Genomic DNA, 19256 nt, shown 5'->3' on the forward strand with positions numbered 1-19256 from the left:
TGATTCAGCTCAGAACGATCTTTATTCACTGTTTACTGACAAACCAAAAGAGAACAGCTGTTTTCCTTGTATGTATTTCACTCACAAGTTAGAAAAAAGAAAGTTAATTGAGAAATCCTACTGATTTAGATATGAAAGAGTCTTTCAAAGATTCAACAATTTCATAAAAATAATACTATCCTACCATCATCTTTATTCTCATAACCATTGCAGATACATAGGTACAGAGAGAGTGCAAAATATGTACATGAATGTGCATCTATTTACAAAACATATATAAAATACAGTGGTTTCAAAATAATATACATTTTAGCCAGGAGGACCCACATGTTTATTTATACACTTTATAAGCTTACATAATCTTTTTAACTCTGACTTTTTGTTTACTTTGCTCATCAGTCTTCCAAATTTTAGTGTATTAACATACATTAACATATCAAATTGATATTCGGAACTGCATATTGCTGTTACAGATAAACTTTGAAATTTTCGTGTTTTTGAGAAAATTTTCCTTGAAAGACATCGTAAACAAAAATTAATTAATTTGAATCTGAAAGTGAAAATATGGAATACTTCAAAAATACTTCAAATTCACAGAATCATGGACTTGGTTAAAACTTCACAAATTCTATCAAAATTGCTGTCTTATGCATTTAAACATTTAAAATTAAGTCACATGTCCGGAAATAGACTAACATGTAGTGAAAGCTATGGAGTAAATATGTGAATCAAATAGTAAGTAAAAGAAGGTCCCTTAGAAAATAATCCTTATGTGATAACAAACTCAGAAAATAGGCGCTACCTCTTCAACGTTTTGAGTTTTTTGTGCTAACATTTTTTTTTCACCCTTCTTTTTTTTTTTTGCATACAAACACATTTTTAGAAAGAAGAGCAACTAAGGGGGCAATGAAAACCATAAGTCGAAGCATAATACAAATTGACGAAAACTGACTTATTTTCATATTTTTGGTGCTGAAATTAAGATAAGAACAAAAAAGTTTGATTTTACAATTTATTTTTAAAATTTAACATTCGTAACAACTTTTGGCAGAAATCATCAAATATAAGTTTCTCAACGAAAAATAAAATTATGTAATCACTAAATATGTAGAATGATTACAACTATTGCATCTTTGGAATGAAACAAGCCTGACTTTCCTTGTGCATGCAATTCCTTCCTTCTTATAACTCCTCCCTTCTTAGGAAGAGTAAAACTAATTTGCTTAAAAGACACGCGAAACATTTTAAAATATATATTTTATAATTGTTGGTTGCAAAGTCCATATTATTGGTATTATGTCCACTGCCATGCGTCGTTACTTTCATGGTATGTGCTCATGTTTACATATGATAGAAAATTTGAGGAAACTTCCTCGAAATCATTGAATATTGTTAGTTTAAACATATTTATTGATTGGGAATATTGTTACCACTGTTCGCTATTAAAGGGAAAATATCACATGGACAAGTTAAAAGCGAAAGTAATCTATCACAAAATTTGATACATCCCGCAATAATTAAACAAATTACAAGCTTTGGTATAAGGTACATAGGTATAACTATCTATGAAATGTTTGGCAGAAAGGAATCTAAAGCAATGACAGTGTTAAATAAAAAGAAGTAAACGAATTTAAGAGGTACATTAAGGTTTTCATTTTAACGAATAGACCACGTAGACCATAGTCATAAGAAAACCATCAACACCAAATCGTTTAATGCGCTAAACCAATACAAATATAACTGCGCTGTCAGATTTTGTCACTCTTGGTATTTTGTTATACTTTCTTATGGTTTTATACACGTGCACATCAATAATTATCACGGTGTTTATGTATATATACTGCACATTTTGATTAAATATCCAACATTTGTGACGTCAGATAAGTTAACCCCAGCATGACCAGGACATATTACCGACACCATGATGAAAGAACCGACGTTGATGAGTTTGAACCGAATTGTCAAGTCATCTTCCAGTTTGCTGATGAAACAAAGAAAACACTTGCTTCTGTCATGCAAACTACACAAATACTGTCCGAATAAATCGATTTTTATTTGATTTGATTTGAACGGCAACCATCGGAAATATTATCAACTTAGAACAGACATATAAAAAATGTGGGTACACTGACAATATTGGCAACTCACTTAGAATAGACACATATAGAAAGTTGGGAAACCCCCCAATATCATAGGAAAGTTTCGCAATATTATAACAAACTGTGGAACTTGGTTGAAACGACTTGGCTCGTCAGATCGGTACTGGGCATACATAAACTCGAGATAAATTGGCATAGTAGTAATTTTGATTTAAGTGTACTCGTTGTTACTTAAAGTTATGTTTACACTGAAAATAAATTTATATTATAAATTATACATGTTTTTGAAATAAAATTTTTTGCCTGTGAACCCTTTATTTTATTTTCATATTGATATATTGTACATTAAACTGTAGTTTAAAAAAACATTTTTGAATCTTGTTATTTTTACATAGTTTTAGAACGGGATCCGGAAAAGGTGTCAATATCGAATGCAAGAAAAACGTGCAGAGAATAATTTCCCGCCAAGTTTTCATTGGTTATTTCTCTAAAAACAAGGACACGACCTGTACTCATTTTCTGCATCTTTAGTTAATTTCTTTATGTACAATCATTTTATGACAGTCTTCTAAAAGGCTTGGTTTTTTAAACAGAGGAGCGAATATACTTTATTAGACAGACAAGATTTTTTTGTAGTGGAATTGGTAAATCGCTCGTTTACTGGCAGCCATCAGCATTTCAGATCATTTCATTGTACTATTTGGCCTACATTTTTTTCATTCAAGCAGGCTAGTAAGATTTCAAAATAGACAAACGATATTGATAATGATTTTTTTTTATCGTAAACCCTTTTTCGCAATCAAGTATACATTTACAAAAAAAAATATTAACTAAATAAATAAATACGTAACAAAAACAAACATTGAAAAATGCAAATAGATCTGAAATAGAAATAGAAAACACGATTTACAAATTAAAAAAAATAATAGTACATTTATTAATTGCATTTGACAAATGACCCAGAAACAATACTTCATTAACGGTAAATACAATGTAATGAACATTCATGATAAAGTAAATATCCCCAGTGCATATTTATTTCACACAGAGAGATAAATTATATAAAATATAGAAGATAAAATCTATAGAATATTTTTTTGAATTATTGATCAACTCGCCACAACTCTAATTACTTAATCCCTGGATAGTGACTGCAGTTGGAAATATATTTTCTGATTGGTCTTTCATCTTATTTTAACAAATAAAACTTCATTATTATAATCCTAACATTTAACAAGCTGACTATATGTCCGACTGTGTGTTGGTATCGACCATTACATCGACCGTAGAGCAATACAGACTAAATCATCATTACTCTACAGTTAGTACAGATACTACCATGATAAAAACTTGACAATTAACAAATTAACATTTAAATGGAGGTGATGAGGACTGTGTTACTTTCGTTTTTGACATGATGATTACAGAAGAAATATAATTAACTGAAGATGAAGAGAATAGTGATCTTGTTGACTTTCTGTCATTTTATGACGGCATCAGACCAACACTTTACCTTAAACATAGGTAAGTTGATGACTTTTTTTATTAATTGGCTCGTTCTATTTGATGTTTCTGATTTTTTACCACGTGACCTGTTGCTTTTTAATAGCTGCTGAATACTTACATAGAAAATTAGTTAGGAATAATATTTATCTTATCTCTATATTTACAAGTTGCATTTATCGATGTTTTTTCTTATTTACATATATTTTAAATACGTTACAGACTTCATTCTGAACTGTCATTTCAATTTCAAAATTATAATCGATTTCATGCAGAAGTTATAAAGAATACAATCATCGACAAATAGAATTAAATATATGTGTTGACTTTTGCTGTATAGAAAGTACTTTAAGTGTTATTTTTGTCATCATGAATATTTTACAAGTTAGATTTCATATCTTAATTGATTATCATGGTTTTAGATTATACAAAAATAATCAAAGAAAAAATCCCTGGAGTGTTAATTCCAAGTTATGTGCATTCTAAGTTTTGTTTTATGTATACTAGTACATGATAATCACGTTAACTTGTGAACTATATAAATAAATTGTGTCTGGAGCAAACATTGCTGATCTAAATAGAACATAACCCTAAGATAATAAATAGTTAGGCTAAAAGTATAAAACCATAATATTTAGATTTTGCAGTATGGACTTGAAGCATTAAACCTGGAAAGTTATGAACAAAGAGATGCTTTCTATATTTTACGTGTTTACGCATACATTTGTATATATTTTTCTTTCTGAAGGAGATTATTTTCATTTATTACTGTAATGGAAGCAGATGGTAAATTTTCATGAGCTTTAATCCTGTTGTCACTATCCGAATTGTCAGGCATATAAACAAATTTGTCATGGTAAAACTGTAGACAAGAAACACTTGGTTAGATCATCTCGTGTCACTATAGTGTTTATGATCATCTCGTGTCACTATAGTGTTTATGCTCATCTCGTGTCACTATAGTGTTTATGATCTTCTCGTGTCACTATAGTGTTTATGATCATCTCGTGTCACTATAGTGTTTATGATCATCTCGTGTCACTATAGTGTTTATGATCATCTCGTGTCACTATAGTGTTTATGATCTTGTCGTGTCACTATAGTGTTTATTATCATCTCGTGTCACTATAGTGTTTATGCTCATTTCGTGTCACTATAGTGTTTATGATCATCTCGTGTCTCTTTAGTGTTTATGATTTTCTCGTGTCACTATAGTGTTTATGATCATCTCGTGTCTCTTTAGTGTTTATGATCTTCTCGTGTCACTATAGTGTTTATGATCTTCTCGTGTCTCTTTAGTGTTTATGATCTTCTCGTGTCACTATAGTGTTTATGATCATCTCGTGTCTCTTTAGTGTTTATGATCTTCTTGTGTACTATAGTGTTTATGATCATCTCGTGTCTCTTTAGTGTTTATGATCATCTCGTGTCTCTTTAGTGTTTATGATCATCTCGTGTCTCTTTAGTGTTTATGATCTTCTCGTGTCACTATAGTGTTTATGATCATCTCGTATCTCTTTAGTGTTTATGATCTTCTCGTGTCACTATAGTGTTTATGATCTTCTCGTGTCTCTTTAGTGCTTATGATCTTCTAGTGTCACTATAGTGTTTATGATCATCTCGTGTCTCTTTAGTGTTTATGATCTTCTCGTGTCACTATAGTTTTTATGATCATCTCGTGTCTCTTTAGTGTTTATGATCATCTCGTGTCTCTTTAGTGTTTATGATCTTCTCGTGTCACTATAGTTTTTATGATCTTCTCGTGTCTCTTTAGTGTTTATGATCATCTCGTGTCACTATAGTGTTTATGCTCATCTCGTGTCACTATAGTGTTTATGATCATCTCGTGTCACTATTGTGTTTATGATCATCTCGTGTTACTATAGTGTTTATGATCATCTCGTGTCACTATAGTGTTTATGATCTTCTCGTGTCACTATAGTGTTTATGATCATCTCATGTCAGTATAGTGTTTATGATCATTCACTATAGTGTTTATGATCTTCTCGTGTCACTATAGTGTTTATGCTCATCTCGTGTCACTATAGTGTTTATGATCATCTCGTGTCACTATTGTGTTTATGATCATCTCGTGTTACTATAGTGTTAATGATAATCTCGTGTCACTAAAGTGTTTATGCTCATCTCGTGTCACTATAGTGTTTATGATCATCTCGTGTCACTATTGTGTTTATGATCATCTCGTGTTACTATAGTGTTTATGATCTTCTCGTGTCACTTTAGTGTTTATGATCATCTCGTGTCAGTATAGTGTTTATGATCATTTCGTGTTACTATAGTGTTTATGATCATCTCGTGTCACTATAGTGTTTATGATCTTCTCGTGTCACTATAGTGTTTATGATCATCTCATGTCAGTATAGTGTTTATGATCATTCACTATAGTGTTTATGATCTTCTCGTGTCACTATAGTGTTTATGATAATCTCGTGTCACTAAAGTGTTTATGCTCATCTCGTGTCACTATTGTGTTTATGATAATCTCGTGTCACTAAAGTGTGTATGCTCATCTCGTGTCACTATAGTGTTTATGATCATCTCGTGTCACTATTGTGTTTATGATCATTTCGTGTTACTATAGTGTTTATGATCATTTCGTGTCACTATAGTGTTTATGATCATTCACTATAGTGTTTATGATCATCTCGTGTCACTATAGTGTTTATGATCATTCACTATAGTGTTTATGATCATCTCGTGTCACTATAGTGTTTATGATCATTCACTATAGTGTTTATGATCATCTCGTGTCACTATAGTGTCTATGCTTCCATCCTTCAAAAAACAATTTTATATGACGTGATACTCGAGAAAAAAAGTTAGTGGAGTAATCATTATTTTGGTGTTGGGTAACTGTGTCTTTAACTTTAAATGTGCATTTCTATTTTTCACATTTGAATCCTGTCAATGTACAAAATAATGTACATGGCTATGTCTCAAGTCTAGAAAAACTGTCAGTGATTTCCCTGTTTCTGTTCTTAACGAAATAAAACTGACCGATCTTTGGTATTCTTCGTTGAATTAAATCAAATTTTCAACATCAAATCATATGAGATTTAAGATTTTTTCATTAGCAATCCATCTTCTATGGATACATATTCATTATCAAAGACCATAGACTCAATTCTACTTTCGATTAAACGTTGGGTTGAAGCCCAATAAATCCATTTATTTATATTTTTTTTTAAGCAGGTCAACAAAATTATGAATACTAGTATCCTCTTTCTTTCTGTGTAACTTTGAAATGATATGGTAAATGGATGAAAAAAGCGGAATAATTTTTTTTCTAGAAACTCCATATAAAACTTTATGACCTCTATGGACTAAACTCATATGTCAGTTCGGAAATAAGATTGTTAATCTCTGCACACATATATTTTGTATACATATATGTATATATATATATCTGTATTGGCTTACGTCAGATGTCTTATCAGTTTCTCCATCACTAGCTTGTTCTATCTCTATAGTCCCAGTACATTTATTTAATTATTTCAATATTAGACTTTCTAGACTCAATACGATTGAGTATTGCCATGTTATTTTAAATATGCAGACTGGTTATCGTTAAGGTCTTTTTTGTAGTTAATGCACATTTTTTGATAAATGACGATATAGATGTATTTCAATCTATCAAACTTGCACATCCAATTTATATACCCGTATGTGGGTTTTAATGTGACTCATTGACAAAAATTAGATACCATCCTACGTTTATGAGTAAACTGTACAGTAGACCTTTCTGGGATTTGTACCATGTGGACAAATAATGAAGCTGTCATAGCATCCATCAAGTTTTGACTAGTTTTAACAAGAGAGATCAGCGAGACCACACGAACCTCTCTCTCATTTAGTTTGATAAAATGCGTTTAGCTCAATTATTTTTTCATGGAGACAAATGAAAGCGGCGACAGCAGTTTCCTGAGATTCATAGCTCGTAAACACAGCTCGTTAAAAAAAGGACTACGATCACAATCAGGAATAGAACACAATTGGTAAATATACAGTTGACTAAAGGGATATAAATCAAAGACCCCAGAAACATGTCGCTAGTTAGTTCTGACACCGACGCGTCGTTTTGCCGGTCAACCAATTCGTGATAGTGACAGTAAAACTTCTGTACTGTCGATTACAGCCGTTCTTTCTCATGGTTGACTCTGTGTAATGTGTTCTCATGTTTTCGCTTTGTGTTTTAGACAAGTATGACAAAATATTTATAAAGTAAATTCTGTCAATAACCTTTCAACAAAACTTATCTGACATTTAACACAATATATTGTTGTTCAACTGATTATAAAAAGATTATTATTTCGGAAGCTGTGATAGAAAATGTCAAGTGCTTTTTATTTAGTTTGTGAATTAATCCTTAAATAAATATATAGAAGCGATTATGGGGGATTCAGAAATTATCGTGTTTGAATTTTTATTAATATCAGATATCACAAATCTAACGTATGTTACATATTTACAATAAAGCTTTCTTGTATTTCTTATATATTAACTGAATGCATGATGGCGTGAATGCTCAAAATCATCACTAATCACAAGAAATATATGTGTGAAGGTATGATAAGGATTTAAAGTATTTGTTTCGGTAACATATTTAAGCCTTCTTTGAAGCAATGATACAGGATGGTTATTTTTTAATGCAGAAGCGTTACACTCTCAAACATGACCTTTCATTTAGTTGATGCATACAGTACAACTGCAGACACCTAATACGAGAACACGGAAGTTGGTGAAGTTCGGTTTTAAATATCTATACCCCTAGGTACTACATGTAAATAGAGGAGTGGTTGTCATAGGGAACATGTGTACTAAGTTTCAAGTTGATTGAACTTCAACTTCATCAAAAACTTCCTGAACCAAAACTTTAACCTGGACCAAAAACTTTAACCTGAAGCGGGACAGACAGACGAACGAACGGACGGACGCAAAGACCAGAAAACATAATGCCCGTAAATGTGGCATACAAATTAAGACTGAGCAACAAGAACCCCGCCAAAAACCGGGTCACGAAAGGGTAAAGCAGATCCTGGTCAACATGTGGCATCAGTGGTCAATAAATCTGTATTAAGATTTTTGCATTTTAATATGTCTTTTCGATTGACTCAATACTCGAATGTAGACACAGCTAGTAAACAATGTCGTATTTGGACAGCATGTGAGTAATTAACTGAATCTAATTAATGTTTAACTTGATACCACATTAAAGTAAATGAATTGGAATCGTAATGAATATTAACTTTTAACTCAGTAATATGTCTTTTAAGTAATATTTGAAATTGTTCAAACAGCTACAGCAATGTAAGTGATATAATAACAATATATTAACGATTGTGTTCTATAAAAAGTCATTGAGACAGTAAGAAAATTAAGTTGAGACACAATGAATAAATAGAACATGCAGTAAATTGATATTCGAATAAATAAGTAGAATAGTACTATTGTATTCGCAGCTGTGAACCCAATAAATTAATTGTTTGAGCCAGTACTTAAATTCTATATCAATATGCATGTTCATTCAAATGTCGATTTTAAGTGACTAAAGTTTATTGACGCGTTTTCTATCTGCAACTGTAAAAACTGAAGTAGTTAGTTAATTTAAACATATTTATTTATAGTGGATCGGGAAACAAGTTTTGCAACTTGTATTAATCCCTTTCCACTTTGCGGATACAAGTGCTGCCTTGTGCTACCTGCGACTACATGCCATCGTACGTACCTGTTACCCTAACTATACCATATACATGTTTGATAAATGTGTTGTTAAAAGGGTAAACTTGATTCGTAAAATTAAAATAGAATTGAGAATGGAAATGGGTAATGTGTCAAAGAGACAACAACCCGGTCAAAGAGCGGAACACATATACTGTTGTTAAAACAAGGTGACATATGACATTACATGCAGCATCTTGTTTATCGTTTATAGTCGTATTGTGTTTTATCTTTGATTTTAATGGCACTGTTTTTTTGGTATCTCATTGAGAATTGGTTCGCATTTATTTTTAATTCATCTAGGACAAAATACGATTCTAAACGAGACCAGATTCTGCATTTTATGTTATATGCCATTCTGTTTTAAATCTTACAGAGTACATACAGACTATATGTAAATAAAATAACAAGAAACTTCTAGAAGTAGCGAGTAGACGCAACAGTAGATGTATACATAACTAAGAACTTAATTAAAGAAACATATATTATATATCAGTAATACTAACTGATATGATGACGTCTAACTTGAAGTTTCCAGGAATATTTTTTATTTATCTAAATCATTTACAGATGACCTTCCATACTGAATCTACCTATTAAAGATTGCATAGATATAAGAAGTCAAAATGTGGTATGAGTGCCCGAGAAACAACTCGCCATCCAAGTCACAATTTGTAAAAGTTAACCACTATAGGTCAAAGTACGGACTTCAACACGTAGCCTTGGCTCACATCGAACAGGAAACCATAAAGGGCCCCACAAGTTACAAGTGTTAAACCATTCAACCCATATCTGATGCATCATCGTACATGTACTAGTAATGCAGACATATCCTTTATGGGCCCTTCTGATTTTTTGAAATGGGATAATGATTTTATCTTATCTTTATTGCTTTTCGTTATTTTAATTACATCATTAGCTAAGTCAACATTTGAAAAATAAGCACATTACACATTGAGTCAAAACCATTAACTGGCATTGAAAGTTCCCTATCTTTATCAACATAGAATGTTTGAATTTAATATTTTCATTTTTAATCAATCATCAACTGTTTGAACAGTTAATTTCATATTGTTAAAAGGCTCAATGCATGGAAGCTAAAACAATGCATTCTCAATAGATATTTGTTGAAAAAACTATAATATTTAACCATGCACACAATTACAATTGTCCACATAACGAATGCTGTAAATGATGTTTCACTTTGATTATAGCCTCTTATATATATGCATGATATACCTCCTGTATGACTAGACAAAGCTAAAATGAAATTACAAAAAAAAGAACCGATTCTAAATGAAATAACAAAACAACAGTGCCAATAAAATCAAAGATAAAACACAAATACGACTCTAAACGATAGACAAGATTCAGAATTTTATATTATTTGTCTCTGTTTTAAATCGCACAGAGTTTATACAGACAATATGTAAATGAAATAACCTGATACTTCTGGTAAGAGTGAGTAAACGCAAGAGTACTCAATGAAAAAACAACATTTATGATAACCACCAATAAGGAGCATGACATAGAAGTGACATAAAAAAAGGCATATCAAAGATTGTGGAAGCATCAACTACAAATTCACAAATTTCACGAATTTGCAACACATGAAAAATAAAATATTAGTTTCTCGTCCTTTGTACCAAATGATTGAAATGGTTCATTGAGTCAACAAACATGCTAAATAGCTTTTGGAATATACACGAAGAAACACAAGAAACTATTCGATAGATTAACTACATGAATGTCTTTATTGACATATAACCATTAAACCCGTAATTCCTGGCTGTCCGGTTAATCTAGGAAGTTTGCAACTTTACATGATTCTCCTTTTCAATCCTGCAGGTTGATTTTTCTTTGCGTCATTTCGATTCACATATACAGAGATATCGGTTCAAATCTTCTATCGTTTTAATTTACACACACATAGAGATATATGTTCAAACCTTCTATTGTTTTCATTCACAAATACTAAAAGATATCTGTTAAAATCTCCTCCTATCGTTTGTATGTACTACACACACAGAGATATCTGTTCAAATATTCTCCGCTCATTCCCATTCACATATACAGAGAGAAGAATGTCCATATCTTCGTTCGTTTTCATTCACACTTAAAGAGATATCTGTTCAAACCTTCTTTCATATCCTTTCATACACATACACACACAGATATTTGTTCAAAATGCTAATATTTTCATGCACTCACATACAATGATTTCTGTTAACATCGTTTTCGTCGTTTTCATGTACGCATAGAGAGTGATATCATTTATATTTACACATACAAAGAGTTATCTATGCATATTGTTCTCCCTATAATTTCGTTTCCCACACACAGAGAAAGCTGTTCCAATCTTCTATTATATAATATATCATTTTTAATCTTCTCACAAACATAGATTTATTTGTCCAAACCTATTTTTCTTATCATAGATATTCACACACACAAAGAGACATTTGTTCAAATCTCCCTCCCCTTGCACACACACTAATTGATGTCACTTAAAATTTTCTTCTATCGTTTTCATGCACCCATACGGAGAGGTATCTGTTTAACCTTCTCATCCTATCATTTATACTCACACACATAAAAAGAAATCTGTTTGAATCTTCTCTACTAATTTTTATTCACACATACAGGGACATATTTTTTAAATCTGTTCCCGTCATCATTTATATTCACACATTCAAAGATAGATCTTATGTTTAAACTAAAAAGTAAGACCACAAAAATACTGAACTCAGAGGAAAATCAATTCGGAAAGTCCATATTAATCATATGGCAAAATCAAATAACAAAACGCATCAAAAACGAATGGACAAGAACTGTCATACTCCTGACTTGGTACAGGCATTTTCAAATGTAGAAAATGGTGGACTAAACCTGGTTTTATAGCGCTAACCCTCTCACTTTGATGACAGTCTCATCACATTCCGTTATATTTACATTGATGCGTTAACTAAACAGACACAATAAATATAATAGTCAAAATATTGGTAGATAAGATAGATCTGATCAAATATCTCACATTCACACACATATACACAAAATCTGTTCAAATCTTATCTTATATTTCCATTCACCCATAAAGAGCAAAATCTGTTCAAATCTTCTCAGCCTTTTATTTTATCAGTATGTGAGTGGTAGGTTTTTTCATAGATACATCATTCGGAATCTGTGAACAAATATTGAATAGAAATGGATTATCATATTACATTATTAACGCATCATAAAGTCATTTTGATGGATTCATATTCAGTAACTCGTAGTAGATCGAGAGAGAAGATAACATTTGATGGATAATTGTACCATCAGGAATAACCATCAAATGTATACAGGATTTGCATGAAATAAAATAAACAGTATTTGATTAAATTACTGTAGATTTTGTACTATTGTTTGTTTCTAATGTAAATACAGTCGACATATTGATACCTGCTGATGGCCATAGACCGATTTTTGTCAAATTAAATATTCGATGGGCGAGCCCACGAAAGAAAATAAACCAAACAGAATATGTCCGCGAGTCCAAAAATAAAATAGAAACTGGGAAATGAACATATTACAACGAAGAAAATATACAAAATGAACCTGTAATGCTAAAAAATGCTCTCGCTTTAAATGCAAAGTGCAACGTAAAGAGCAAGCTCGGCGAAATAAGAAATTGGCAGCTTTGCTAATAATGAATCGTGTAAATCTAAAGGAGTATTCTGCTAACTAGACATAGGAGTATTATGCATCACTTCTTTCGAATAAACGCGTCTCGTAGGACATATTTACAATAATTTATACACATTCCTACTACTAAAACTCATGGGAAGGTCATAATAAGGGTAATTGCGACATTTGCATTGTCTATATAGCTATTGGTCTATGAATTAGAAGTTCAACTTATTTGATTGTTACTAGACTGATGAGTGCTATCCCCTGGCTTCATACCTACACTATTGATATGAGACAGATGTAACAGTCTATGATTTTTGGTTATCGGTATCGGTAACATATCGGTTAAAATGACAGAATATTACATTATTTTGTTTTAATTTTATTAACTAAAACCATTAAATATGCGGAAATAAGAACAGGTAATAGCAGTTTTTCCCTGTGTTTAGTTCAACTTTCTTTGTTTACTAAACGGTACTATTAATTTTTGCAAGCAAAACAACAAGATATAGTTTCTAATGTTTGGACATTTTCTAATAAGGCATTTTATGTTTCAAATATTGGTATTGCTAAGAAAACAACCCTTTCACTTCACAGTTTTTTTTGTGTAAATACCCTGCTACGTATGATCTGTGTTTCTGTTTGATGTGTTTCTGTTTTATATCGCTGAGATGAATTCAGTCTTTTATAACTGAATTTTTATATTTTGTTCTTATTCTGTACTGGAAACTTTGAACAGGGTTTAACATAACAAGTTTGTACTGTTTTACCAAAGGAAAAATGAGAATTAAAATGGTTCTAACAGAAAAATAGAAAACTCTTGTCAATAATAAAATTACAGCTATTGGAATTGCTTGAACAAAAACGATATAGAAAATACTAAGATGTGATGTAACATTTGGGTTCAACTTCCTTAACGGTATTGACACCCAATTATATTTTAGAATGCTTGAAATAATGATGGTGTAACGAAAGGCAATTTGCAATCAAGACAAACTTTGACAGATTATCAATAAAACTTGAGAAATCAAATCAGTTCTATCATTTGTCTTATTGCAATTCGAAAGTCAACAAAATTCCTTAATAACGAAGATTTTGCATTTGTTATAATAACTTTTTTTTTTAAATTTTTCCTAATATCGGTTTTTCGATTTTAGGATCTCACAATTAGGAACTACACTGTGGTAGTTGAATGATTTTTTTCAATTGTAAATCATTTTCTCTCGTTTTACATCAATCATTATTTCATTTGTCTATGTCAAAGGTAATTGGAGTTATAGTTTGCACGTTAGCTATAACTCGTAAACGTTTGACATCAAATAATCAAGAAATTATATAATAACGAATGAACAATGTCTACTGTTTTTTTTTTAAATAGTATAGAAAGTGAAAATGACGGATTTATTTAATTTTACTGCTTCACACGGGCTTTAACACATAATATGTAAAGGTCAAGCAGCTATAATACATAGAAGTATAGATTTTTATCTTTATACTGAAGACCCCTTCTCTTCAACAAACCATGCTGTAAAAAGCTTTGTGGTGTTTCATATTTGGGTTTTCACGATTGTTGTTTTTTTTTTTATTAAAGATACCTTTGACACGTTTTACATTGTTGCATTGTCCATTTGTTTGTTGTTGTTGCACTCAGTGTTTTTGTTGTTTCGTTGTTTTCCTCTTATAATTGATGTGTTTCTCTCGGTGTTATTTTATAACCCGGATTTGTTTTCTCTCAACCGATTAATGACTTTCGAACAGCGGTATGCTACTGTTGTCTTTAATTACATTTGAAAGATTTATCAGCGATGTTCGAATAAAAAAAGTTAAAAGTACGCCGTTGAATAACATCGAGATCCCAAGAGTCCGAAAGGTTCAGCCAAATATAGCTTATAAGGTAATCTATTCCAGGGTTTTAAATGTCGAGTGCAAGAAGCTATCGCTTTAGTTTTCTATGTGGTGAGGAAATTCAACTAGTATGCCGAAGATAGCTTTTATAATTGGATATAGAATGTGAAAATTGGGAAAAATGCATTGAATACAACATTTCCTTGCGATTTAAAACGTCTGTAGATTCAAATCAGTATTGGTAATAAAAAAATATTACGTGTTTGTAGGAAAGATTATTAAAACCAATAATGTTTTTTTTTTTCTTTATAGATAAATGCATACGCAGTCAAGTGATTGGTATACCAATGAGCAATAAAATTGACGGTCTTAAATTTCATAGAGTTCTGAAAGGCTTTTTTTGTTAAACCTTTTTAAAATAGGTCCAGGAAAACATCTTTTCATAAATAAACTGTGAATTAACTTTCAGACAACTCTATAAAATGCAATATCGTGGCGAAGAAATCGAGATTTTTAATACACCACGTTTTATTAAACGGAAAAAATATAGCTTCTCTGTCTTTAAATTCTTACTAAACACAAGAATTCTCACGGTAATCTTGAGACAAAAATGGGTCCCACATCTCCTTTCATTGATTTGACGTCGAATGTCAATTTTCAGTGAATGAAATATTTTTAAAAAGTTGCATCTTGAATACAATTTTAGTACATTGATCAATATGTTACTGCATGTTATCATATAAGGTATAATGATGTAATGATAAAGTATAATTCCACCTGCAGAAATTCAATAAAAAGTGACATTTTACATCAGTTAGATATCATAATCGTTATTTATAAATCAAACTATAATAAAAAGAAAAATGGTGTTCAAATTCTTCTTATGGCTAAATACATTTAAGAAATGGTAATGAATAAACAGTTGTAAATCCATTACGTATTGTTGACGGCCGTACGGTAAAAATATAATTGCTTACCTCGAAGTTCTGTGGACTCTTGTGGACGGTCGTCTTATTGGTAATCATACCACATCTTCTTATCTTTATATTCAGATTGTATTAGTTTATCTTATTTACAGTTTGAAACACGACCTTTATGTTTTTTTATTTCCTTTTCTTTATTTGGCTTCTATGATATTATATATACAAATACGAAGATGTGGTATGAATGACAATGAGACAACTTTCCAATGGTTTCCAAATGACGTGGAATTCAGCAATCATATATTATTTGTTTAACCTTCAACAATGATCATAATATTAGTTTTTTGTATTACACAATAGTGTGTCTACCGTTAATGTTTATGACAAATCAAATCTACTCGTAATTGAAGATTAAAATATGAGATTAGAAAAAAAATCATGACGTATATGGTCAATGGTTAAGTTCTTCAGATTTCTATCAGTTTAATACGGTATATTTATGAAGTATGGTTTACTGGTAATTCTTTACTTTCTGTTGGACCGATTTGATAGAGTTAAATTGGTATAATTTTGTATATAAAGTTCCTCTTTATAACTTTTGAAATTCTACATGTCGAAGTTAAGAAAAAAAAGCCTTTAAAATGGGCAAACTAGTGACAAAAGAGAGGATTTGTTTCCGAAACCGAAATAAATAGCTGTTGAATCTTCTTTGATATTGGATTTTAGGAACAAGCTGTTTATAATAATGATGGACTATATAGCTGTCAGTGAGTGGCATCTTCTGTTTTTATAAACATTGCACTTTCATGTTAACTAATGACTTACATAGATGACAAATCTCTATCTATAAATCAAATGGAATAATCTGAATAGCGATTTATCAATATCAGGTTCATTCTATATAGTATCATATTATGTATTAAGGTATATAAGCATTGTGTCTCCATATGATTGTAGTGCGGTCCAAATTTGTCTTAATTTTCTTAATGATGAACTTTATATTCTGATTAAGACTCTAGAAGACATCCAAAGCGACCGCCTTACATAAAATTATTGACGACAAAACTCGAATGACATAATACGTATATTTTATTATTGACGTTGAATCGATTGAATATTCGAACAACCGTACAATTCTTTGAAGTCATAGAAAGAAGAGATTTTCTTTCAAAAACAGACATGAAAATTGTTCTTAAATATCTACGCTCAAATTGTGTCTGTATGGAAACGTTAACCAATTTAGCTAAACGAGCAGTAAAAACGCAAAGCCTGTTATAACATATCAGGTTTTATTGATTTTTAACACAGATATATTTATCACAAGAAATTGTTATGATACTATAAGTGATTTTGTTGGAATATTATCTAGTATTTGATTACGAATAAAAACAAACTGTAAATTCTGTTTTTTGCCCAAAATATACCTTAAAGAAGACGTATCTTTTTCACGTTTGTTTTACAATATTTGATAAAATAAAGAAAGTAATTTTCAGATCGAATATATATTGTTTTATTAAGATAATCACTGTTTGTATGTATCTGTAAATCGTTTTGCCCATTACTTTATCAATATCAACAAACAATATAATCATTCAATCTGCAAAAGACAGGGAAACCTGCTTTACAATTAAAGCATGTTGATTTAAATACAATCAAGGAAATTTCTAATGTCCGATTAAGTCCATTCATTTCATTGACACAGCATGTGAAAACAAACAGGCTTACTGAACACATTAATTTAGCGACCAGCTTCGTACTATAAGAAGACTTTGCATTTACATTGATCAACATGCTGGAAGGAAAATAGGAATTGAGGCAGCCTTAGCCTCTTAGTGCAACAAATCATTCAAATTTGACATTTCCTTGACAGCAACATTTGCAAATGCAATGTATAACTCAATCAGATCCAGGTTTGTAAAAAGATGCAGAGATTAAAAGTGGTTTGTTGGAAACACAGAAAGAACATTTGTACTAATATGCTGATTTCACTCGAACGTTTTTTTTTTCTCTGGAATGTATAATAATACTTGTATGAAAGGATTACACAATTCAATGTCATTTTTTAAAACTCTAATGGAGAATAGTAAGCCGATACAATTTGTGCATTACATATAATATAGTGAATAATCTAGGCAATCAATCTTAATGTTTAAAAACACTACAAAAGTGCAATGATTATAAACACTTTGCAGATGATATTTATGACGTTATCAACAGACATCCAAATAGTCCAAATAGTCAGAATAAATTACCCGATTTATCATCAAAACATAATTGTGAAAATCAGCTGACTTTTGTTGTGTAGAACGTCAGTTTACTTTACATCAAGTTTCTGTTAAAATATCCATATAAAAAGTGAAATCACAAACATACTGAACTCCAAGGAAAATTCAAAACAGAAAGTCCCTTATCAAAATGGTAAAATCAAAGCCCAAACACATCAAACAAATGGTTAACAACTGTCATATTCCTGACTTGGAAGAGGCATTTTATTATGTAGAAAGTGGTGGATTGGACCTTGTGTGATAACTAGCTAAACCTCTCACTTGTATGACAGGCGCCTCAAATTCCATTATATTGACAACAATAAGTGAACAAAAGAACATACATCTCTTGTGGAGAGTTGTCTCATTGGCAATCATATCACATCTTCTTTTTTCATATAATAGGTAAAAATGTAAAAAATTGAGGTACAGCAGTCACCAATGCGTTATAATCTTTATCGTATAAAAACAAACATTTACCAAGGAAACACAAAAAAACATGTATAAAATTTAACAACCTCATTCATTGCTTTTTTCGATTTTAGTTATCTAGGTTAAATCCACCTATAAATAATTGAAAGATTTAAGTACTTGTACCGAATCCTTACACTGACAGGCACATTGTTAGGTTAACATCAACTCTGACGTAGATTAAACGATGATGACGACTTGTATAAACGACATTTTAAAACTTTTGATTTTTTTTGGTGCATTTAAGATTTTTAAACAATTAGCACAGTTCACGTATCTATAACTTCATATTTTGATTATACTCTTTATGTTGGTGTTGAAGACAGGTTTGATAAATAATATTAAATTTGTCAAAATCTATCAATAATATTGCAGTTGAAACAGAAACGTTTTCTATCCCACGGCATATATGACTTACACAAGATTTCAATCCTATTCAACTTCCTATATCTTTTTGGCCTTACTATATTATAAGTCAGGTATCGTTGAAAAGTGTTTTAATTTTCATTATGCATATTTAAAATAAATCCATTTGTATTTACATGCATTATACTGTTAATATAAGAAATATGACGATCTTTTTTGAATATGACGCAAGGTGAAATTAATACTGAGGAAAACAGCCTTGCTTTTTAACAATAAATGGTTGATCATGTGTTAAATTTTCCTTTAATTAAATTATGACATATTAAGGTATTAACTGTTTTTATTCACAACTTTGTATGAAATTGATTTCATTTTTG

The 19256-nt window shown here is 30.9% G+C and overlaps 1 protein-coding gene across 2 annotated transcripts in view; it reads left to right on the forward strand.

Annotated features, from left to right (window-relative positions):
- Nucleotides 1-3319: 3319 nt before the first annotated feature.
- The window catches only part of LOC143085491 (glutamate receptor ionotropic, kainate 3-like), a 42153-nt gene continuing 26216 nt past the window's right edge, over nt 3320-19256 (forward strand). Inside the window, exon 1 of one of the 2 annotated variants that reach the window (XM_076261869.1) lies at nt 3320-3623. In XM_076261869.1, coding sequence (XP_076117984.1) covers nt 3548-3623 — 76 coding nt within the window. In that variant the 5' untranslated portion in view covers nt 3320-3547. The remainder of the gene's footprint in view (nt 3624-19256) is intronic. The other variant, XM_076261870.1, reaches the window with a different exon arrangement.

The sequence above is a fragment of the Mytilus galloprovincialis genome, chromosome 8 (assembly GCF_965363235.1).
Source record: "Mytilus galloprovincialis chromosome 8, xbMytGall1.hap1.1, whole genome shotgun sequence".
Lineage (NCBI taxonomy): Eukaryota > Metazoa > Mollusca > Bivalvia > Mytilida > Mytilidae > Mytilus > Mytilus galloprovincialis.